A 25,565-nucleotide genomic window follows, 5' to 3' on the forward strand; every position below is an offset into this window, starting at 1 on the left:
CTTGAATTTCGTACAAAACTGCTAAGACTGTCAAAATTGGCCCATTTTGAGACTTTATCATTAATTAATATTCAGATATGAGCCTAGACTTTTGCTGACTGAGAAATATATTTGGACCATGTTGAGGCACAATTTACGTGTGCCTGAATTTGCATTACTATTTTAGGTAGATGTTATGGTAGTGTGCTATGGCCACACATATTTATTTCTTGTTCATCAGACTCAATATTTTAAATATTTTAACAGAGCGATCGTGAGAAATATTAAGTTTTACTAGATTTGCATAGGTTTTTTGGAGATACGCATTTTAACAATTTGAATTTTTGGAAGAAAATACATATCTTTAGATTTTTCATATCAAAGGTATTTGGAAGATATTGGGAACATCTTTTTGAAAAATATATAAGAAATAACAAAAATCTCTAACAAGAAATGTATTTAATATGTGACATTAAAAAAAAGAAATAAAGAGGTTGGTGTCAACACATTGTTAAAGAATAGCCTAGAAAGTATCAAAGAGGCTACAGGATATTAAGGAAAATTTATAAACTTTATTTAGTGAACATCCATAAATACCGTTTGAAATAATATCGTCAAAATTACATAAATCTAAAAAAAGAATAATGTTTAGTTATCTCTTATTGTTAACTACTTCAACATTCGAAAGCATTCAATATGGTTTACATAAGATACTTACATACTCTGTTTTTGCACAAAGAGCTACGTTTCACCAACTTTTCTTTCTTAGCTGTATGTCGAATCGTATTGATAAAATTATGGTTGTGAAATAAATTAAAGAATCATTTGTAAATACATAAAGTACTTCCTTCATCGATTAATCATGTCGATCTCCCTAAACTATATTTATCAGGTTATTTGATTATAGGATTAAAACTTTTTTATAAAGGTTTTTAATGTGACAAAATGGACCGATTCGCTTGCAAATTCAATAAAAGAAAGCCTTGTATATAATTTTTTTGAGTGCATCATCAATAACCTGTAAGTTGTTTATTCTTTATAATTCTTTCCTGAAACATTTTTTCACATTTATTCCTTGAATTTCACCTGCTGTGGAACCCCAAAATCTCATTCATGTGTACCGAGAGTGAATGTAACACGGTGAAATCAACAGTATTTACATGTACACATGTAGATTACGAAAGTATTTTTGGCAACATGGGCTATTGAATGATTGGTAGTTGTTTAAAGTCTTGTGGAAAGTATTTTATGCATGTTAAGGACGAAAACATTTTAACGATAAATATAATAAGTAGGTCCTGTAAAAGAGCCCGTCCGGGATGAAGGTCGGGAATTTTAGAATGCCACTGAAAAATGAGGATATATTGGATAGGGACAGAAATTTTGCCTTGCAACAGGTCACCTACGGACTCCTCACTAAGCTTTTGCAAGGGTTCCTAACGTGCTGAAAGCATGGCACTCTCTCTCTCTCTGCACGAGATATGAGATATTAACGTCCCCACTCGGACCGGACGTGGCTGCGCATTCATACATCTCGCACAGCCAAACGTTAACCCGACTTTGGTAAGGATTGTACTTTCGGACTGAAAATTCCATAGATAATTTTATTTCTATTACCACTCTGAACCCTTTGGCTTTGCCCGAGGAGGTATCAAGTGTGGCGAAAGTAATTTTTGATACCACGTCAAATGAAATGAATAGCAACATATAACATTTTAGAACGTTTTATGATCATCAGACGAAAGTTCGTATTGATACTCGTATATGTTTCTAAATTTTTTTTGACTAATTTTTAATATTTAAATGAGAGGTGAAGGCAGTGATTATCGACCCTTCAATGTGACAATAACATTCGATGTTAAAATCTGACTAGCCTTGCGTGAAAATAAAAAACGATCTAAACAAGAGCATTTAAGAACGTTTGCCATTAACAGATATGAGCACGAAAATATCATCAAAACATATTATCTTGTTTCTACTTATATGTCGACTTCCAACTACAAAAATGTTGTTCAATCATAGAAATAGTAACTCACATATTTTATTGATATATATAACAAATAATGGCTGCGCGAGTAAAACACACATTGTGTGTTAATCATGCTATCTAGACCAAGTATTGTTCTTTGTTATTTATCCTTGTGTGTTCATCTTTTTTCTGCCACTAGACGTTAAGCAACTAACAATCAATCAATCATTATTTTGTTGGAGAAGTTGGATTCAATATTTGTGTGAATTGCTGTCTTACTTTGTTTATGTATCATAATGTTGTCGACAAGCCTGAAATAGCCGAAACCAAACCAACTCCTGAAGCACAATTTTCTTTAGGAGAATGACAGAATTGAAAACGTAGGCGGTTGAGCAGATTATTTCATGTCAGATCTACCAAGTAAAGATAACAAATAGTTTGAATGCGTAAAAATTGAATCATTATGAGTAGAACTCTCAGCTTAGGATATATATTGATGATAACGAGAAAGAACAGACTCACATGTACATTTATGACTGACAATGTAACAATGAGTTCACTGTCGACATTTAATTTATGATGAAGTAAAATGTGTTATACATTTTTTTTAATGTAACCCTCTCGTACAGACCAATCAAAATTCGATAATTGAAAGACAATGCTCAAGTTTTACGATTTGACCTCAATGCTTTTTCATAGAATGCTAAAATAAAAACAAAAAATTCATCTTGTTTCACTTTTGTTGTATTTTTTTTCTCATAACTATAACGTTGTTAAGTACATGTACATGACGTCGTAGTAAAGTACTTTTAATTTTAAATTTAAAAGACAATAATGACAGAACATTCAGTATAATAAATTAAATATCACATAGCTGAGAGGGTGGGAGAGCAGATAGGCTATTTCTCGAATCACGTCTTTCACAGTAAAAAGATCGTCAATTTCGCACGCCTTTATGACTTCATTTACCAGATAGAAGGCGCGCCTATATCCCTGCTCTTTTAAAGTTACAAGCACTTTCAGAATCGTCTTTCTGCAGGGTAGTCTAGAAATAATGTATGTTCCGTAAGTACATAATTTTAATTCCCGTACGACTGACGAGAGGGTGACCAAATTATTAGATTATAATTTCCCTATAATTTTGTGCAGTATAAGATCAAACCTTTTTCATCCGTTCGCTCAACATGTGTTGGAAGTGACGATGCCTACATTTTAGTCACGTGGTGATGGAAGTCACATGACAGATCCAACGAACTACCGTATCCCGGAACTGGCGTATTGTTACCCCTTGAAAAAACATTGTCAACCTTGGTGTCGCATCACCATCGCAGCTATGTGTTATACTTATTACTGATTGAAGACTCAAACTATGATATGTCACTAGATCCTAGAAGTATATCTTTAACACATTTTGTAATAGTTTCTAATCATTTTTCTACCTGAAATGGCAGATGATGATTGTTTTAATGATTTGAGGAAATCACTTAGAATTCCAAAACGGTCATTATTATCAGTCAAAATCATTAGATACAAGAATTAACAAGAAAACCATGCCAGCAAGGCAATGTTCAGTTCCTGTATCAAAAAACTGTTAAGATATATCTATTAATTACAACTTTTTTCCAAAGAAGTGAATGATCAAGGAATTGAGATTCAGAAATGAATTTATTGAATTCATAACATAATTATATTGCTTTCAACATGTTCATTGGAAAAGATTTAATTATTTTGGGATATATACATGTAATTTCAAAATATTGTCAAATTTTTGAGGCTCTAAAGTTTAGTTTTATTAGAAATTTCTTTCAAAATACCTTCATGGCTTACAAAAGAATCTTCGAATGCATTAAAAGTAGGTCGATATACATAAGAAAAGAGAAAATAAATTGGAAGAACAATTATGATGTCAATGTAAAAGAGACAATATACTATATATCTACAAAATGAAACTATTGGGAGAACAAAAAACAACAGAAACTAATGCACTGACTTTGATAGAAATGTGTTTGGAAAATAATAATACCACAATTGAAGCCTTAGACGGTCGATGCGAAGATATATCGACCAAAAGTAGCATATTGACCTCGGACTTCGTCCTCAGTCGATATACATCGCTCAGGTCGATATATCCTCGTATCTACCTCATACAGTCTATAATTGTATGCTACTAAAGGGAAACCCTTTTTGCAAAATATAACGAATCACGTGTGTTGCTGTATATTACATTTGTTTTTTTTGTTTATTGTTTTGTACGTAAATCAGGCCATTAGTTTTCTCGTTTGAATTGTTTAACATTTGTCATTTCTGAGCCATTTATAGCTTAAAATGCGGTAGGAATTTTGCTCACTTTTGGAGACCGTACGGTGACCTATAGTTGTTAATTTCTATGCTATTTGGTCTCTGGTGGAGAGTTGTCTCATTGTCAATCATACCACATCTTCTTATTTTTATATTACTGTGTAGTAAAAATGATAAACAGCTATAATCCCATTGATGAAAACAACTTTTCGAACTTATAGAAATTTTAATCATTTTGATCATAATGATTTTATACCAGTCCTAAACAAAAGCTTTTTTTTATTAAAACAAAATTTTATTAACATATTTACATTTGTTAATAGATACATCAAGTAACGGTAGCTTATCCCGGCATCGTTAACATTTGTACAGAGCATATATGATGATTAGTTGTGTTAGTACGCACATTTTCAATAATCCGGATATAATTGATGTCTTCACCTGAATAATTTGTTTTTTTAATATTTGTTTTGTTTGTGAAATAGCTTGATAGTGCTATGGAATATATCTAATCAAATGGATTAGTCATGTTATATACCTTATATCTTGAATATCAATGAAAACAGTGAATAGTTAGTTGACAACAACAAAAACGGAAACTATTACTATAACACAACAAGAATAAAACTATAGTTGTAGAAAAATGCAGTCAAAGACCTATACAAAAAATAAGTAGATGTACAAAATTTACAATTATAATACTATCTTTATTTGAAAGAAGTATTATTTTTTCCCAAAATATCAAGTTTATCTCCTTATGTAATACAAGTTCACACCACTTTCCTCATATTTTTATTTTAAACTAGTTAACTTAATAGCTTACAATCTTAAATATTTTACCAATCGGGTATCCTAAAAGTTTCTTGTCTCTATATAATTTCTGATTTCCTGTCTAAATTATTTGAGTGACTATATCTTTTATTTTTATTTTGTCTGACATGTAGTATACCTCATATAGTGTAACTAATAATGGTTAAAAGTAATTTAATATCATAATAATCTTTAACATATACTTTATATCAAAAGACTTATCAGATTAATTGTATCATGAGTATATCTTCCAATGTTTGATTTCTCAAGAATTTGTTGTACTTCTTACCAGAAGGATTCCAAATATGAGCATTTTGGAAAGAACTGTTTATAATCCTGTAATTCTTTATAATGTAAACCTGTATCTGTTTCTATTATATGCCATTGTTTGAATAGTTGAATACATGGAAGTTTGTAATGAAGCAGTTTCCATCTTAGTATTTCATATTTGTCATTATCTAGAAATGTTAAGATAAATGTCAATTTTTCATATGAAGGGTTAGTATTTTCTAGTGTTAAAGTTAATTTCCATTTTAAAAGGCTAATGAGTGTTTGTATTCCTCATGATTTTAGTAAAAAAAAAAAGTATAAGTGCCATGGTTATTTAGGGATTGAATAGGTTCTTTCATTTTTGATATTAAGATTTTCATTTTTATTAACTTAGGATGATTATATCTCATTTATTCTTTGTAAGCTGGCGGATTGGTATCAAACACTTGTACATTGTTTGGTTCTGGTTGTGTAACACCAACAGCGCTAGCTTGACTCTGTGGTACTGTCGGTTGAGTTGTAGTCATGACTTGATACTGTTGGGCCCTTGGATAATACTGCACTACTGGGTTACCTGTTTGTCCAGTAGCCATCATGACCTGGTGACCGGTTGTCATAGGAATGTGAGTCTGTGTTAGGTTAAGAATCATTCCAGGTTGTGTGGCGTTCATAAAAACAACTCCCTGTTGAGAAATGAAAATGAAAATTATAGACCTGACTTGATACACGCAACCACAACTTTGTGTTTACCTTGGGTAAGAAAGATATTTTGAGTTCAACTTTATAGTTAATGTCACTACAAACTTCTTGAAAAATTACAACTGACACTTAAATATGGCTTTAGATACCAGCGTATTTCGTATCACGGTACCGATAAAACAATATTTTGTTGGACTAATTTAAAAGTCCAGTATAATAGTATCAAATGGCAGTTTATGGTCCGTTCGGTCATCTCCGAAGAAATGTATTGATACTTTCAGGAGACGACTTCGTTTATGGTTGTTATTACGAGTTTATTTATGCACAGAAAGACGTGTATAACATTGAGTCGAGAACGTAATTATTTGTTGCAACTTCAAAACAACAAATATTTTGTCCCTCCTAGTCCGCCCTTGTGTGGCAGATTCAGGTACAAGTGGGGATCGAGAGAGTCTATATTTTGGAGCAACATTTTCTTACCTGCTGATCCGATGTCCCCCATGAGGTACAGCAACAACATAATGAAGCGGCAATGACTGCGACCACTACTTCTGCAAAGGACAACACAGCCATGAAAGCTGACAGAGTCACAGCTTTAGAATCATGATTGCCTCTCTGAAATATAGTGTAAGTGGTCAAAATATAGCAAACCGAGCAAACTGAAAATGACAAGGATTATTTTTTTTTTATTACATACATAAGTGCTTCGTCTTCAATTTCGCACAAAAAAATGTTTGATCTGCAAATTTGCGATGGCAGTTTTTCGTTCTTCTCTCAATGGTATTGGAATATATGCTTCTCGGCAGTGTGGTAGGCAACATTGCATGGACTACCGATCAAGACCATTTGGCCAACAAGACTTAATAAATTACCAATATGAATATATGTATTATCATCTTTTACGACAGACAAAAAATAACTGATCGGTAGTATTCTATCTACATTCCACAATATATCAGGGTCGTGTCACAAATTTAGCCTAGACAAAACCGAAGAGGAAAGGCATTACTTGGCAAACAAAAGCTTCATTATATAAAGCTGAGCTGGCCGAGCGGTAACTGAGGAAAGATCAAAACATTGCTACTATATATTTGCAGATCTTACATTATTGGGCTGAATAAAAGACGACGTATATGTAATAAGTGGTGTCTTTCGTAAAGATGTCACATGATTAGACGTATATTTAATATAATAAGTATGAGCAATTAATAAACGGTACTTATTGTCATGTATCAATTAAAAATTGATTATTACTGTATAATAAATCAAGTTAAAACGTTATGTATTCAAAAAAATACAGGATCAAACTATTTCTAAGATTTAAATTTCAATTATTGGGCACTCCGGCTTTCTACACCATGAAAAACTGACCCCATCAAAAAGCACAATAGTGCTGAAAGTGGTGTTCACCACCAATCAATCATAATCATAATACAAACAGAAAGTTGTCATTTTGATTTTAACGATAAATCAAAAACTGTAAAAGAGCGATTCCGTGTGTATAATTGATCTCTCTGGAATAATCTTTGGCAATCATAACCTATTTTTCATATTTATCATGTAGGCTTAAACATAAACAAATATATACAGAACGTTTGGAATAACATAAACGGTATAAATTGTTCTGCATCAGATGTGTATTTCGACAATAAATGCATCTTCAGTGATGCTCGAGGTCAAAAACCTGAAAATCCAAAACTAATTAAAAAAATTAAGATCTTATAAACCAAAAAATTATAGACAAAGCCGGGCAAGGAATCAGAGCTTTGCATGATGGAGATATATTCTTTAATTTAGAATAGCTTCCAAAACTTTGTCACAGCAAATTTAAAAATCAATATCCATATTTTCATGGCAGAAACGAAGTACTAACTACAGTGCTGGTTATACCCCCGGAAGCATTTAAACCAATGCAGACCTAAAACGAAAGCAAAAGGCGTATAAGCTGAAATTTGCCTGACAGAACAAGAATTTTAGTAAAGGTATATAATGCAAGCATTCAAACTTGAAATTTTGATAATGATAAACTTCGATATCGATAGTGCACAATTTGCTAACCAATATGTATTTAACATTTGTAAGTTAATAAGCAACAGCATTACTTACTATAACTGAACCGACTACACCAAGACTGAACATAGTTGGAACAAAAACTGACGCTCCTATTATGCTACACACCATAAATCCAGTTTTCTGAATAAAACAAATCATTGAAAACATATAACTACACATTATACAATGTACATACAATAAAATTGTATTCATTAAATCAAAATGGATTTAAATCGTTTAGTTCCTTCTTTTCACCAACAAACTGACTATATATTGGAGTACAAAAAAACACAATCAGGAATTCAAACATTACAGTAGACGATTCCTTAAAAAGAATTAATGGTTGTTTAACTTCAATTCTCATACTTATCAACTATAACTGTAAAATATGTTTGTTAGGTATTTTTACTTTTTAAAAGAAAATAAATTAGTAGTCTTTCTTATCTAAAAGCCTACCAGACATCTCCAGCTCGCTATCCTCTTTCTTGACATGAACATAGGCAGAAAACCAGTAACAACATACTACAGTTACAAAAATTAACATGGTTATATAGATCATAGATGTTTTTGGTTTATATTGTGTATGCGCATTCTACGTACTGTTAGAAGTATATTATAAAGATGAATGTACCTAAAGCAAGTAAGAATTAAACATGTTAAACAAACAAAAATGATATACAAAATTCATCAATTAAAGGTCTGTAGGTGATTTAATGCAAGAGATATATTGTCTGTCCCAACCCAACATATACTCTATAACGACATTGTAATGGTAACCCTTTCATTCAGGTAGATCAATTTTGAAATCGCTTTTGTTTCGGGACTTACATGTTTAAGAATAACTTCAAAATCACATTTTTTTATCATTTTCTATGATGTACAAAATATTCTAATCTAAATCTTAAGATTTGGCTTGCTTTCAGTAGCACGAGTATTATTTGAAAAAAAACTTTTTACCCTTTCACTTGTTCATGTACTAGTGTTTAAGTTCAATATATAAATCAGAGTAAGGTTTATCTCCTGGCTCTTATATTTTCCTTCTGTTATTTCACTGATCGAAATTAAAAGAAGGATAGTTTTGAGTACTTATAAAACTAGTTATACTGCACAATATTTTAAAACGCATGTTCAGTGTCAAGAGCCTCAATATAATACACATGTCCCCCGCCAAGATGAACCTTAAAATATTACCCTGTCCACCATCAAGTCACCCAACATAATACACACGTCCTCCGTCATGAGGCTCAACATAATAAACGTGTCCACTGTCAAAAGCCTCTTGAGAATACACCTATCCATTGTCAATAACCTCATCATTATACACTAGTCCACCGTCAAGGATCTTAATTTAATACACCTGTCCCCCGTCAGGAGTCTCAACATAATATACATGTCCATCGTCAAGAACCTCAACATAATACGCCTACCATCTGTCAACAGCGACAACATAATACATTTGTCTTTCGTCAACAGCCTCATCATAATACATTTGTCTTTCGTCAACAGCCTCATCATAATACACCTGTCCACCGTTAAGAGCCTCATTGATATACACATGTCCTCCGTCAAGAACCTCAACATAATACGCCTACCATCTGTCAACAGCGACAACATAATACATTTGTCCTTCGTCAACAGCCTCATCATAATACACCTGTCCACCGTTAAGAGCCTCATTGATATACACATGTCCTCCGTCAAGAGTCTCAACGTGATAAAACTGTCCACCGTAAATAGCCCTATCATAATACCATGTCCCCTGTCAAGAGCCTCGTCATGATACGCCCGACATCCGTCAGAAGCCTAATAACAATACACCTGTCCTCCGTCAAGAGCCTCATCATAATATGCATGTCCTCCGTCAAAAGCCTCATCATAATACGCCTGTCCTCCGTCAAGTGCCTCATCATAATACGCATATTTTTTGTCAAAAGGCTCATCAAATACGCCTGTACTCTGTCAAGAGTCTCATCGTAATACGCATGTCATCTAGAGTTCCAACATGAAACATCTTTCCTCCCTCAAGAGCCTTAATATAACGTCGGTCCTCCATCAAAAGCCTCATCATCATAATACATCTGTCCACCTTTAAGAAACTTATCAGTTGTCTCTGTTTAAATCTATCAATAAGCAAAATCATAGGAAAACTCAGCTGTTTTTTTTAACTGTATGTTGCCCTTTTGCTTTCTGTAAGTTGTTTTTGTCGTTGATTTTCTATCTCATTGACGTACACCCCATTTGCCCTTGTAATCTTATTCATTGGGTCTGTGATTTTTGTTGTGTTCCCCTGTGCCTTTTATTTTTCTTCTAATTGAGATAAAAAGGCAGAACCACATTTGCATTTGTTGACAGTTTTTTGTCCGTCTTAGACGAAATTAAGTGTTGATTTCAATTTGGGTGTCTGTTGTTTTTTGATGATTCAAATTCAGTCCAGAATCGGACGGTTTAGACGGTGGATATGTGGAATAGAAGTGTATTTAATGCAAAATATCGTAAGTTGACTTGATATGAATGTATATCTTGGTATTATTCCTTTCTTAATTAATTGTGTCGATAAATGGAACATTACCTTTTTCATATATCCAGTTATCACTAATTTAAATCACGTTTTTATGTAGTAAAAAAAAAATGGCAAAATTCTGGAATCTTCTGATGTACTATCGAGTTACGAGTGACGGAAGTGAAAGAAAATCTTCGATTTGTTTGCATAAAAGTTGTTCCTTGAACATACGACCAGTCTAAAAATTCAATTGGCTCAGTTCTAAACTTTTTATCACACAATTAACATATGAAACTTCAAATGAAAAAAAAATATTTATATACTTCAATGGCTAAGTTTTACTATAAAACAAGTACGTAAACTTTCTTGTAAAGATTAATCTTTTTCAAATGTACTGTTATTGAATTATTGTCTTTCGTTACACTGATTCGCCTATATTTTTCCGTATGCAGGGACCAACTACGAGACATCTCGTTAGAACTTCGGCCACCGCACAGAGCAAGTGCGAGGGGGGAACCGTAATGAAAGAATGTAAACAAACGGGCACTGAAAGGTAAATCGTAATAATCGATTCTGAAAGAACACATTTAATACAACAAAACATTTAACAACTGTTAAGAAAAAGTTAAATTAACAAACGGCAACGCATGGAAAATAAAAATAAAATTCATGGCTCTATAAATTAACTTATTTGCCACGTGCTTCACTGCTCTATGTTGGGTTAATTATCAATTTCACGATCAAGTAAACTTCGGCAACAAACTCGGAAGTTAATTAGCTTGCGATCAACACTCACTGAATGACATATTCCTTGTTGATAATACGTTATAGATTCGTAATAACTATAAGAAAACCGTCCATACAGGACTTAGTTTAGTATATATGCTTGTATTGGTTCAATACTTTCGATAACATTAGAATTACAAGAAACTCGTTTCATATGACTTTAACAAGTAATCGAAACGCATTAAAGGAATTTCACAGCTAAACCCTGATCGAGGTATATAATTATTTATCAAATGTCGATACAAAACAGATGCGTTTCCAACTAAATACTGACATAAGGGATTGGTCATAGGTATTTGCAAAATAACATTAACTGACATAATTAGATATTATGAAAAAAAAGTCTCTCTCTCTCTCTCTCTCTCTCTCTCTCTCTCTCTCTCTATTTGTGTGTGTGTGTTTAAAAGATATGGCTAACGTTTATAGCAACTATATAATGCTGTTATGCATTGGTATACAATTGTGTAATTTCAACACAGTTAAAACTATTCACTTACCCATCCAGAGCATATTAGACAAGTTATGTCAAACCCAAAAAGTGCGTGACCATCATCATATCGCCTACACATCCAATAATAATCATAATAAGTGTAATAGTCGAAATAATTGGTGCGACAGTTGTCGTATTTGTTCCATGCAATTATATCCAAAATCACTCCAATTAAACTGAGAATTCCAAGAAGAACACCAAGACCTATCTGTACACCACCAAACACCTTAAGTGTCCTAACTGGAAATTCTTGTTGCTGTCGTCCGACTGGTGGAACTTGTTGGATTCCCATTCCTTGTGGTATAAACGGAGATGACATAGGAATATTTCCAGTCGTTGTTGACATTCTGAAATTTAAAGAAAACTGAAATAATTTGGTTGAAACCTGTGGGTATACATGTACTTATAATAATAAAAGTATCTACGAAAAATATATTTAGTAAGTGTATTGACATATGAGAATCAATAAATGCATAGTTTTTTGTTTGTGGAGACTTATGTCTTTACTATGCAACAAACTCAGAGCAGTAGGCCATTAAACAAATGTTGACACTTAGTGTTTTAATATGTTGTGTCCTAAATGCGGACATATATCTTTTAGGTGGCGAGTTAAGGTTTGTAATTATTTTGTTTTATTAAAATATCGGAAAGGGTTTTTAGATCCCTATTATCCTGTATTGTTTTATGTTTTGGTGACTGATTGGTTCATTTTATTTCGATTTGTTGTGGTGCACTATTGCAGATTTAAATACATTGGAGAATTGTTCGAACACCTGTATGTTCTAGGTTGAATTCGACTACACATCCAATAATCACATCATTTTGATACATTTTGGACTGATGTCTGTCTATCACAGATTTAAATACGTTTTGAAATTGTTCGAACACCTTTATGTGTTTGAGGTTGAATTCTTTTATGTACTTCTTATTCTATACTTTTAAAAGTTCTGAAATCAATACAGTTACAAAAAATTGAATATTTAACAGTAAGAATAAAAACAAAACGCACAAAAATTATAGTATTAAGGGAAAATGACATACAATAATTGATAGATATAAGATAAAGATAACAACCTAAAGTGAATACAAACTGAATACAAAAAGGGAAAAATAGCACACAAAATGAGTAGTGTTATAGGGAAAAAAGCAAGAAAAATTGATTAGTAGTTAAATTGTTCAGAGAACAATTGAAGGTCTATCCATCATTTAATTTCAGAATCATTGATGATAAGTCACTTCCGGTTTACTCAAAGTTACTACTGGCGGCAGATCATAGGTTTCTTTATACAAATTCCAAAAATATATGATTTCTATGTACTCAAATAAGGGAGATCATTTGCTACCTCCGGTAAAGAACATGTCACTTCCGGTCTCATATGATTTTTTTTTCACACTGATTCCAAAACTATATGGTTTTGATGTATTATTGCTGGAAATAAGAGGGATAATAGCTCTTCAACTGTTTCGGTTCTTATACAACCTTGACTTTGAAATATTCTGCTTTAAAAGAGGGATGAAAGATACCAGAGAGACAGTCAAACTCATAGATCGAAAACAAACTGACAACGCCATGGCCAAAAACAAAAAGACAAACAGACAAATAATAGTACAGATGACACAACATAGAAAACTAAAGACTAAGCAACACGAACCCCACCAAAAACTGGGGCGTTCCTGATGAAGGTAAATCAACAAAAATTCGGGAGCAAGAAATTTATAACGTGTTGTTTTCATTTTTATAGCACTGGTTCGATATCTCTGCTGGTGGACTATCAGTCCCCGAAGGTAACATCAGCCCAGTAGTCAGTACTTCGGTACTGACATGATTTATAACAAACTTTTCTAAACTTGTCCATTAATAAAGTATGTTTGAAACTAAAGTTTCAACTCCCTCAGGCAAAGTTGACTTTAGATAGATTTTTGTTTAGGTCCTTTTTGGTTATATAGCTCTTCGACTGTTTTGGTTCTTAAACATCCCTGGCTGTCAAATATTCGGCTTTGAGCGTTCCTGATGAAAGTAAATCCAGAAAAGCGCTTCGGACGCATGAAATTCATAACGTGTTGTTTTCATTTTTTCTGGCTTACAGAGGGTCTCAAATGGTAGGTTTGTGCATGGCTATTAACAAAATATATGATTTTTAGGGGGTTTTTTTCCATGAAATATGTAAAAATTTGCTACTTTCGGTAGACTCAAGGTCACTTCCGGTTGACATTTTTCAAGGTAAGAATTCTCCAAATTTAATGCAAAAAATCCTATGGTTTTATCTTGTACCAGTATGAAGTTATAGCCAAGGTCAAAATCTAGAATGTCAAATTCTCATTTGACCTTGGCCTCAATGTCAAAGTCTTGAAGGGAGGATCTCAAATCGATATATCTTAGCTCTCTTCTATGTATGGTTCATGAGTTACATCTCTATACAACTTATTTTAGACTTTCCAGGGAGTAAAAGGGACGGTACTCTTTCGACCAAAATCGTCAAGTTACGACGTCGCAACGAACAATTTGGTAATTTTTTTTGTCATTATGTATAGCAGTTTGTGAGAAAAAGCGAAAACAATCAACAGTCAAAACTAAGATCATGACCTTGACCTTTGACATTGACCTCAAATTTCTTTTGGTGGATCAAGGACATCAAATCAAAATACCTTAGGTCTCTATAATTTACAGTTCATGAGTAACAATTATATATCACTATGTCAAATACAAAAGGAGAAATAACTCTCATAGAGAGTCTCCGTATCGCTTCGGACAGAATTTAACAAAACATCCTGAAGATATAACGAACAATAAATTTGTCGATTTCTTTTATGGTTGCGAAGAAGTATATATAACAAGAAAAACAGTGTCCGGGGAGACAACTCTCACAGGAGAAAGTGTATGGTTACACAGGGTCAACTGCGAAAACGTATTCGTTGTTTGATATATATTATGTACCAAAAATCTTTTCGACATCTTGTTAAACTACGAAAGCCGAGAAGGATCATTCAGAATTAAAATTCAGAACTCGCAAATCAAGAAAGATAATCCTGTTTTAGTTGAAAATTAAAGACATAACAAATATCCTCTTAATCATATCACTGGATCTTATACATATACCGTAGAGTAATAATATAATTGTGCACAGACAAGCAATAAAACTTTTGAAAGGATATGTGCCGACATTATGTCAGACAAGTGAAACATTTCTTGTCACCACTTAAACTCGGGGAGCGTGTGATATCGAGTGTCACTCCTTAGAATAAGAATTTAGAGGACTTTATTTTGACGCAAAATAGGATCTTTAAATACACAATCAGGACATTCCAATATTAACTTTAAATCCCACTTTACTCTGTATTCAATTGCCCAGTGTAAATAACGGGTCATTAAACTAGTTATGTTACCCATGACTGGACACATAGAAATTACCTTTCCCGTTACCTAATTTACTTCATTTTTCCAATTTTGCGTGAACGCATCAACTGCTTCAACACCTGGATTCCAGAATTTGGAATTAAATCTTGGTAATTTTTTATTCAAATTACTCGCAAACCTGTCCACAGTATGCGGACCCCACATATTATCTACTAATTTAAAAAATTCTTTATTTGTTCCCCAGTCTTCTATATCAATCATTTTAGAAATATAATCAGCTTTTGTATTCTTAGATCTCGGGATCCAAACAACATCTAAAGTAATATTCAATTCAGAACACAACTTAAAAATATTAATAGCTATCTCTTGATAACTTAAGGCGGGGGGGGGGGGGGGCAGGTGCACCCGGCTTTGATCCGCACCCGCTGGTAAATTAACAGGGCTTATTACATATTTCACTTTAAAACAGAATGTTTTTAGATTTAACGAAGCTTAAATCTGATATCTATTCCAAATTCCGTATATCAAAATTGTTTGCATTTATTTAGATTGCAGGTGAACCTTTTTGTGGCAAATGTTGCACCATCTTCATTTATACAACACAAACATATATTGCGCCCACTTTTTGGTGTAGTGAATGAGATTTATTGTCAGATGTAAAATTAGAGAATAGGCAGGCGAAAAATGTAATGCCTCTACTGAGGTTACCAACCGATGGAGACTGTAGCGATGTTTTTTGTTCACACAGGGAGCAAATTGAGATTATATGCTGTAAGAAATCAAGCATTTCGCATTGTGTCAGAAAAGACATTTTTTTTTATATTATAGAGGACGTACTTACACAATTTTGACATACTATATTTGATTGTTTTATAAAACTGCAACTATTTTTTTTAAATAATTATTTACTGATTTATTTCTGTTATTTATTTAACCCGAAGTCGCCTTTGTAAAGGGCGAAAATGTTTTGCAATGTTCCAGGATATCAATTTTACCTAGGGCTTCCGGATTTTTTCATTGCATGTTAAAATTAACACTGTCAGTGGGAAATCTAGTGTCAACATATTACCTCCCCTGTAAACTCTAAAAACTTGATCTTTTCAATGTTGGTTCTGTTTTAGCAAGGAAACTAATAGTTATTAATTCACAAGAAAACGTTCTGGTAAATAGTAACAATAAAAATGATTTTAAATAAAAACAAAATTTCCATATCAAGTTATCATTTTCCTCCTAAAATAACAAACGACGAGAACAACAGGCTATATTAGCTTTGTCTGAAATTGGGCTTAAATATTCCTATGCGAATAAAGTACCAGCTTTAATTTATCTTTCTACTGGATGTATACCTCTCTGACACATGCCAATTATCCGAATATGTGTCATATGTAAATATTGGTTCAGCGACACTGATGGCATTTGAAGCAGTCTTCTTTTTCATATATTGACATCGAGACTTTTTACTCGACCGCAAAATATTAATGTTATGGTGCCCGAAGACATTTAGGTTTGCAAACAATAACTTGAGTATAAGTTTATGGATCTCTATGAAATGTTAGCACAAGGTTCCATACCACAATAGCAAGGTTGTGATTGATTTTTGGAGGTATTGTCGTAGAAGTTTTGTAATTAGGGTCCAAAAATGGTCCAAAAACAAGCATTTTACTGGTTCACAGAAAATAAATTGGTTCGCGGACAGTAACTTGAGTATAAGGGTATGGATCTCTATTAAATTTTTACAAAAGCTTCCATACCACAATAGAAAGGTTGGAATTTATTTTGGGTGTTATTGTCGTAACTGTTTAGTAATTAGGGGTAAAAAAAACCCGTCAAATTTAGAAATTTTTCCATTTATAAAGGGACATAACTCAAGAACGGTTAAAGTTACGCCACGCAAATCCAATCTTGATCTGAGTTTGGTGGTAATAAGCACTGTGTATAGCATTTGGTTGAAGTAAACTAAAGTAAGAGAACGGAAACTAATTTTGGGACGCACGTACGGACGTACAGATGGACAAGGGTTAAAAAATAATGCCCCTTTGCCGCAGCTGAGATAATTCCGGCGGCACGTCTGTGTATACCTTCGTATAGGAATAGTCCATTTATAAGAATGGAGTAGACTGAAAAGTTGATGTATGTGGAAAGGGAGAGCACACTTCTGAATGTGACAAACAAAGTAGTGTTATAGTCTAAAAGTTAGTCATTGTCCTCTTTCGTTTTCAGGATTTAGTTGTTAGTTTGTGGCTTAAAATTGGAGGGGGACATAGTTTTCCCCTTTTTGCCCCTGTCTCCTTCGATAATAGAAAACAATCATAGAAAATATGGTACAAAGACTATTAGCGACCCAAGCCTATCATATTTGAGTCTCATTAGCCCCCTTTTTAATTTTTTTATTTTCATTTCAATTCAAGTAAAATGTCTCATTTTTTTTAGTACTTTTACTTATTTCCCCCTTTTTAACGTATTTTTGCTATTATCGTTTGATTAACCAATAAGAATATTGTATGACCGATGCCCCTGTATTCCAATTTTGAATTAATTTTCAAAAATGAAATTGAAAATAAGGGCCTTATCTTCTAAGCGTTTGTGATTGGAGATTTTGTAGAATTCGGGAATTATAAGAAAGCACCTCAAAGAAGGGAATCACATTTTCTTAAAATTTTGTTATTTTTACAATTTGAAAAAATTATTAATTTTCAAACAATCTCAAATACTTTTTTCATACTAATACATCAGAAGCTGTTCTGGTAATTTTTAACATTTGACATAGTTTTTATTTTATAAGTTTTATGCGTGAAACAGATAATAGCGACTTATACCTTTGACATGTTAACGATAACATTTGCATCCTCAGTAATGATTGACTTTAAAAAACAGGAGAACGATTTTCAACTGTTAAAATTACCTTTATATCTTATACATGTATATGTATTTTGAAACACACTTGGTTATTGTCATATATATGTATACATGTTTATTTGAAATTTAATTGTGTGGTAGCCCTTTTCTTTGCCCCGTATGTGTTTGTTTACTGTATGTCGGTCATGCGAGTGTCCAGAAGGGGGAAGTACAATCTTTATTATGGCTGTTTTTGTGCATTTTTTATCGTATATCATATATTTATGATAACAATTTTAGTATATCATATCGAGGCACCTCACTTGCATTCTTATTGGCGACTAATTATTTGTTAGCTACTGATCTGCATTCTCAAATCAACCGAGGTCAACAACCGTGTGTCCTGGCTTGTCGAGTTCAATATTTACAGTGTTTATTGTTTGCATTTATTTTTAGAAAACTTTGTACACGTGACAATTTTATGAAATTATTATATATTAATTGTGTGCTTTGTTTGGACTTTTCTATAATATTCACCGATTATGGTCAATCCCTAGACTTCATTCGATTTGATATAAATACTTATCTTTTATGAATGTTTAAATTGAATTACATAAGTTAATATTGACTTAAGAAACTGACTCAACAAAGAATAACTGACCAGGGTTTTCAAGAACAACATGCAAATATTTTAGCATCTCCAAAATTAACATTTTTCCAGAGTGTTTACAAAATGATTGAACGTGCAGCTTATCTTCATGCTTTAAGAAATAAATCAGATCGATCCTCATTATGTAAATATTAAGAGTAAGAGCTCATAACCTTGCCATTGAAAGAGGAAGATATTTAAAAGTGCCCAGGGGTCAAGGAATTTGTGCAATCTGCAAAAGTGACGAAATTAAAAATGAACAGTACATGCTAAGTACTACACTGTAGAGGGTACTCCAGTATCAGAGAGATTTTTCAATTCAAAATGTCCAAAATTACAAAAAAACGTACAACCCCTTTGTGCGATAAATATAAAATAAAGCTTATACTTAATAATAAATCTTACACGGCACTAAAACTTATCTCCCTCTTTCGTAACAAATTGTTTAAATATGGGAAGTAATCTATTGCAATAGTTTTTCATTATACATGTATTTTATATTCACATAATTGTTTGCATTTTACTACCATATTTATCCATTCGGTTACTACCATTTATTGTAAATGCGTTTGTGCCAATAAAATATTGTATTGTATTGTTAATGAAAATCAATCACAAACCGTGACTCCTAAACAACATAAATTAAAATCGTCAAAAACTTTACTTGTTTTTGATAACAACACAAAGTTATCAAAATTTGATAAATGATGCACAAAATCTGTCTGTTGTATATACAAACCTATATAGATAACTATAATTTTCCTTTGATAAACCGGGTCATGAAGAGAGATTGGTTGTTGTTTGCTCAACCAACAGTGGCAAATGTTTCATGCATATTCATGACGAGAGAAAAATAACAATTTATACAAAAGATATGTCCTGTAATAGGTGGTCGACCGGGAGCGAAAAATTTGGAATACCTCTGGAAATAAGGATTAAATTATATTGGGTAGGACAGAAATTTGGCCTTGCAACAAGACCTCTGAAAAGTTGTTGCAAGGGTTCTTCGACTAAGGTTATTTAAATCTATATCAATGACTCTGATATAAAGAAACCACAGGTACAGTTAAGTCTGTATAACATTACGAAATTGACAACAAGGGTCAGTTGACATCTAAAACTTTACGAAAAAGCAATGATTGTTCCATTGTGAACGTTCCATTTCAGTGAAGCGACATTCCAGCTGTGCCTGCACATTGGATATGCATACGATACGATACGATAATATAGGGCTTGCGTTTCCTTACTTATATTTCTTGATAGAGGGTACCTGCTTGCAAGGACGATGTTTTACCAAGAGTTTCGAATGAAGTTAGATGCATCCCTGTGAAGGTTTTACGGATCTTTTGCCTTGTTTTAATGGGTTCGTGTTCGTAACAAATTTTATAAAATAGCTTTCAGTAGTATATTAAAGTGATATCTTTGTTGGCTTTCGTAAACGCGGAGAAACATGATAGATTGGTGTAGGAATTTTGAGTTTTGAATTTTGAATTTTGAATTTTGAATTTTGAATTCTGAATTTTAATGATCCTTCTCGGCTTTCGTACGAAATAATACAAAATCTCAACATCAGAGAGTGGCGGAAGAAAAAAAATAATAATCAGAACAAAATCAAAAGGTCTTTCCACTTTCACCTAAAAAGGGTGAAATAATAAAACATAAATGAATGGTGTTATCGGGAAAATAACAAGATGAATAGTTAAAAGGGCAAAATAATAAACAAAAATGAATTGTAATCAGTGAAAAATAACAAACAAAAAATGAATAGTAATAAAGGGAAAATAACAAACCCGAAATGCCCTTAAGGTTTCACACTTTTATGTCTTGAGCACCATGAGCACAGAACAAAATATATAATTTTCGTCGGAGAAACATTATGTTCATTCCGTATTATACAAATTACATGTTTTAACTTCCTGGTAGATTTCCTTGATATTCAGGGCTTTACTTACACGGGAGATACTGAAACAACGGTTTTTGCAAATGTACAGTTTGACGCAAAATTGAATTAGTTGACAATTATGGATGCATGTGTTATGAATTACCATTGATTAAAAAAATTGAAACAAAATATGCCTGCAAGCTTTGTTTTAGATATAGGCATTAGAAAATTACCATTCAAAGATGTCGCTAGATTTCTTTAATGTATTATACGGGAATATTTCACTCTATTCAAAAAATATTTATAATTACGAACAATTCAATGTGTTTCACTGTAAGTGCATTTAAAATGCAACTTCAAAAAAATGAACTTCTGAAAAATTAAAAGGTTGCTGAGCAAAAATGATTTATTAATAACCTATGAAATATAAAAAAAACACAGATTTTAAGATAACATGGAAAATATTGTTATCCAACATCATAACATTATATTTGAAATAATGTCACAAAAATCAATGAAGAAAAATGTAAATGAAGTATACTGTGTACGTATCATCCTTTGTTTATTATTTAAAGATTCGTAAGCTTCAAGATTAAATTCACTTGTCCTTTCTTTTAAGCAATGAATAGAGAATATTTTACCAACCTGTTCTTTCTGTGTAAATGGTGTATCTTATTCAATGAAAACAATAACAAACCAATATCTGTTGTCAAATGAAATACTTCCTTAACCGATCAATGACGCAGAACTACCTGGATTTAATTTTAGCTTGGTATTTATGTTTTAATAAAGTAAAACAGTTCACGTTTGGTAAACAATCTACTGTCAGCCATAATGTTGAGACGATATAGAGTTACAGTCCATGTTAGGGCTTACATCCTAATATATATACATTTCTATGTGACTTAAGTTTCAATATAATTGTGTTTCTGTTAAGAAAGTCTTTCTTATTCAGGTTTTGGATAAATAGGCCAAAATATATCCTATTCGCCGTTTTGAACCACATTTAGCATGTTAAGGCTCCTATAAAATAATCGTATACATTTCTTTTTTCAAAAATTTTAAATTCATTGTGTGTGAAACCACCACCTCTACATATATCCCTATCACCAACACCACCAAACAGGGTTAGATAGGGTTTATGACATAGAGAATAATGAGCCAATACAACTAAAAAAATCGTCCAAAACATAAATAATATAGAATAATGGGGTGCTAAATAAAGGCAACATTAGTATACCGCTGTTCAAAAGTCATAAATCGATTAAGAGAAAACAAATCCGGGTTAGAGACGAAAACCGAAAGAAACACATCATTTATAAGAGGACAACAACGGAACAACAGAAACACTGAACTGCAACAAAAACAAACGCTAGAATATCAAGAATAGAGAATAAAAGGCAAAATTAAAATAAAGAATAGAGAATGAAGGAAGGAAAAGGGATAGAGAAAAATGACATAAAAAATTAAAGAATGCAGAAAAGAAGGACCCCCATCCACACAATCATACAAATATAATGGTTGATCCGATATACTTTGTATATTGTAATATATAAGAATGAAGAATAAAAGGCCAAATTTATAAGGAATAGAGAAGAATGGCGTAAAAAATTAAAGAATACAGAATTGAAGGACCCCAATCCAGACCCTCATTTATATAATACCGTCTGGTAACCAGATTTTCTCTTATTTATAATTATATGGATGTTTTTGTATTTAAAATTACCAAATTTATAAATAGAATATGATTTCAAATAGAAACACAGCATGATAAAGATGCACAAAATTTTAAAAGAGCAGCTTTATCCAATTTGCATTTTTTACATAACCTTGGTGATTAATCTATATAGTTTTTTTACGTATCTATCCGTTTCCTTTTTTTAGAGGGTGTGCACTTATTCTGATCTTGCATAATGCTTGCCTGTCTTAAAATTTTTTAAATCAAAATATTTTTTGGTACCAAAAGAAAATTTACTTGACAAATAAATGAAGAGTTAACCTTTATCTAACTTAAAAGTATTTTCTCTAAAATCTTTCCTACAATTCTGAAACTTTCACATAATTTATCCTTAACTATTTTTCATAATCGTTCAAAACTTACATTTAATTTTGATAAGCCTAGTTCTTTCATTAAAAAAATAATACTTGAAAACGATGTTGTAATACTTTTTTTAAATGCAATTCTATATTACAAATATATGCGTCACATTATAAACCATCCTTTACTAGATATGTTTCAGCATGTTGAACGTATTGCTATATTTACCAATGGTTTTTCACCTGACTGCCTTCCTCTTTATATTTTGTTCCCTTCAACTTCCTAGATGTTTTCTATTTATTTATGGAATTAAGAGTTGGGGTAACAGGTGGGTATGATGATCAATTAGTTAGTAACTTGTGTTTTTTAACGTCCTACACATGCATCTGGACCAGGATCTGCTCACGGATGAGGGGGTCTCAACATACAAATTTGGATACAGGCGTCCGGCTGGGGTTTAAAAACAATCACCAACCAGATTTTCAGTTTTGCTCAAATTCCTACTTAAACATATAATTAAGAGGAAATCATAACCCATTCATATATTTCCCAGCTATCAGCTAGTCATACAACTGAACATGACATCTTAACCACACGGGATCATTCATATTAATTACTTAAACAGATCAGTACACAGTTTACAGACATCTTAACCACTAAGGATCGTTCATATTAATTACTTTAACAGATCAATACACACCAGACGATGAACATGTAAATTTCTACCCATTTTTATATAACCTCCGTGAAATTGAACCCCATTGATATATTAAGAAGAAACACCCTCCCCAAACCCGCCTGGACCTGCCTACCCTTCCGGAGTACCTAAGATCACCCTTGGTTTTTGGTGCTGTTGTTGTTGCTCATTCTTTAGTTTTCTATGTTGTGTTTTGCAGATTGGTGTTTGTCGTTTGGTCGTTTGGTCGTTTTTGGTTTTTGTCATGGCATTGTTAGTTCGTTTTCGACTTATGAGTTTGACTATTCCTTCAGTATCTTCCGCCTCTCTAGTACACACCACATACTGATATAAGTCGGAAGGATGCTTGTTAATGAGACAACAACCCATAGACAAAAATACAAACCATGACCTATGGCCTAAGTGATTGTTACAGTAGGCCGGTACTCAGGCGGGGGTCTTGGTGCCACCTAGGCCCCAGAAGCTGAGCATTTCATAGAGCAAAATCCTTGACTGATTTACTTATTTTACTTTTCTAATAGATAGGACATTCATCAAAGAAGGAATGAAATTCAATGGCTATAATTAGACAAAAATAATTCTTTAAAGTCTAACACACCACGTAAAGTCCTTACTAGAGTGGGACTTCTCCAATCCGGTAATATAACATTGCAATTATGGGGCGTTAGTTGGGCTATGCTATATGTTTAAATATTCAGTTAAGTCCAGGTGGAATTGAAAAAATAAAAATATTACAGCGTCTGTGAAGAATGCCGAGCTCTGCGCATTTTTGAAAACCCTCTGATGGGTCCATAGTTGGCATGTTGCAAGGTTAAAGGCTGGTCATATCCATCATATATACAGTGGCAAACCAAATGTCCAGCTCTCTGTCTCGATGGGTCTATCTGGCAGAGATACCTTAAATAGTATTGATATTTTTTTCTATTCCTTAAAATGATTGAATTATTTTCCACTTGAGTTAAGCAAGCAACAATTAATCTATCATCAAACAGGCTGGTCTATTTCAGTTGTGCATTCGGTCGATGCCCAGATATTTCGTTTGAGAGTAATGTGATGAAATGAATGAAGAACAAGCAAGTGCTAACAGTCAACTGAGTCGTACAGAGTGTATTATTCTTTCCGACTTAAAACAAAATCGTGTGTACTTCTTATGTTATTATGTAAATATTGATAACTTCAAAATAACAGTAAAAAATCATTAATATCGAAGCAATGCAAAAAAAAGGGGAAAAATTTAATACGAACTAAATCTATAACGCAGCTAATGCGTAAATCAAAACTCGCATTACTGTATCAACAGTTGGTTAGAATATTTATTTCCAATATTACAATACAAACTAAATTACACTTTTTAGATTTCATATAAAATGCAATTTATTTAAACATTTAAATTTTAGTTAGTTAAGTAGTATTTGATGTAAGGAGCTGGATTAAAATATTAGCCGTGAAATAACATTTAGTTGTAAATCAGATTTTGGATTTATAGATTTGAACTGTAATTAAGCAAAAAGATAATTTCTCACTAATATCTTACATAATTTACCTTCATACTCACAATAAGGAATTTTTTTTAAATCTTTACTATTTCATCGTACTTTTGTGTCATCTAATGTCTAAAATATGATTAATTGAAATTTCTCAAATTAAAATTAAGTCCTTACAACACTAAGACTAATCCATAAATGAAATGCTTAAAAGTGATGCAGTAATTATAAACATTGCACTGACTATGAAAAGAATTCGTGATTAAAACCAATCAAGAGATCATTTGCGCCTTGAGCACTTTACAGTATTCTAAGTTTGTTAGAGAATGATAATCCCTTTCTTCCTGATAAGTATTCGATAACGCTCGTACTTAATCATCCAGAAAGGGATTATCATTCTCTTACATATACTTTTAGCTCAATTTCACGGTTCACTTAACATGGACATTTGATAGTGAGAACGGGCCAGGATGTTCAATTAATTGACCGATTTTCTTGATTTTATTTGTTCTAGTTCTAAATAAGCATGAAATATTTGCAACTGGGCGATAGGTGAAGAATAATCAAGCTAACATTTTCACAAGCTCGTTCCAGGATAGTTAAAATTTAATATATCAATACATATACATGCAATATGTTTTTTCTATTTGTTTGATGTGTTTGAGCTTTTGATTTTGCCATTTGATACATGACTTTCCGTTTTGAATTTTCCTTGGAGTTCGGTATTTTTATTATTTTGCTTTTTAATATATATTTGAGTATCATGGCCAGT

General features: G+C 32.5%; 1 protein-coding gene across 6 annotated transcripts in view; it reads right to left on the bottom strand.

Moving 5' to 3' along the window:
• The window catches only part of LOC127703077 (uncharacterized), a 126,502-nt gene that overhangs the window by 29,558 nt on the left and 71,379 nt on the right, over positions 1-25,565 (bottom strand). For 3 of the 6 annotated variants that reach the window (XR_007982658.1, XR_007982657.1, XR_007982656.1), the window contains exons 4-6: positions 8,132-8,218; positions 6,506-6,640; positions 698-6,009 (exon numbers count right to left, since the gene is read on the bottom strand). Coding sequence is in view for 2 of the 6 variants with exons in the window: in XM_052207470.1 (XP_052063430.1) it covers positions 5,737-6,009; positions 6,506-6,640; positions 8,132-8,218 (495 nt within the window). In the remaining 4 variants the exon portion in view is untranslated. Of the gene's footprint in view, positions 1-697; positions 6,010-6,505; positions 6,641-8,131; positions 8,219-11,860; positions 12,201-21,219; positions 21,338-25,565 lie in introns of those variants that run through there. The other 3 variants (XM_052207470.1, XM_052207478.1, XM_052207471.1) reach the window with 3 other exon arrangements.

Source organism: Mytilus californianus, unplaced genomic scaffold, assembly GCF_021869535.1.
Source record: "Mytilus californianus isolate M0D057914Y unplaced genomic scaffold, xbMytCali1.0.p SCAF_5, whole genome shotgun sequence".
Taxonomy (NCBI): Eukaryota; Metazoa; Mollusca; class Bivalvia; order Mytilida; family Mytilidae; genus Mytilus; species Mytilus californianus.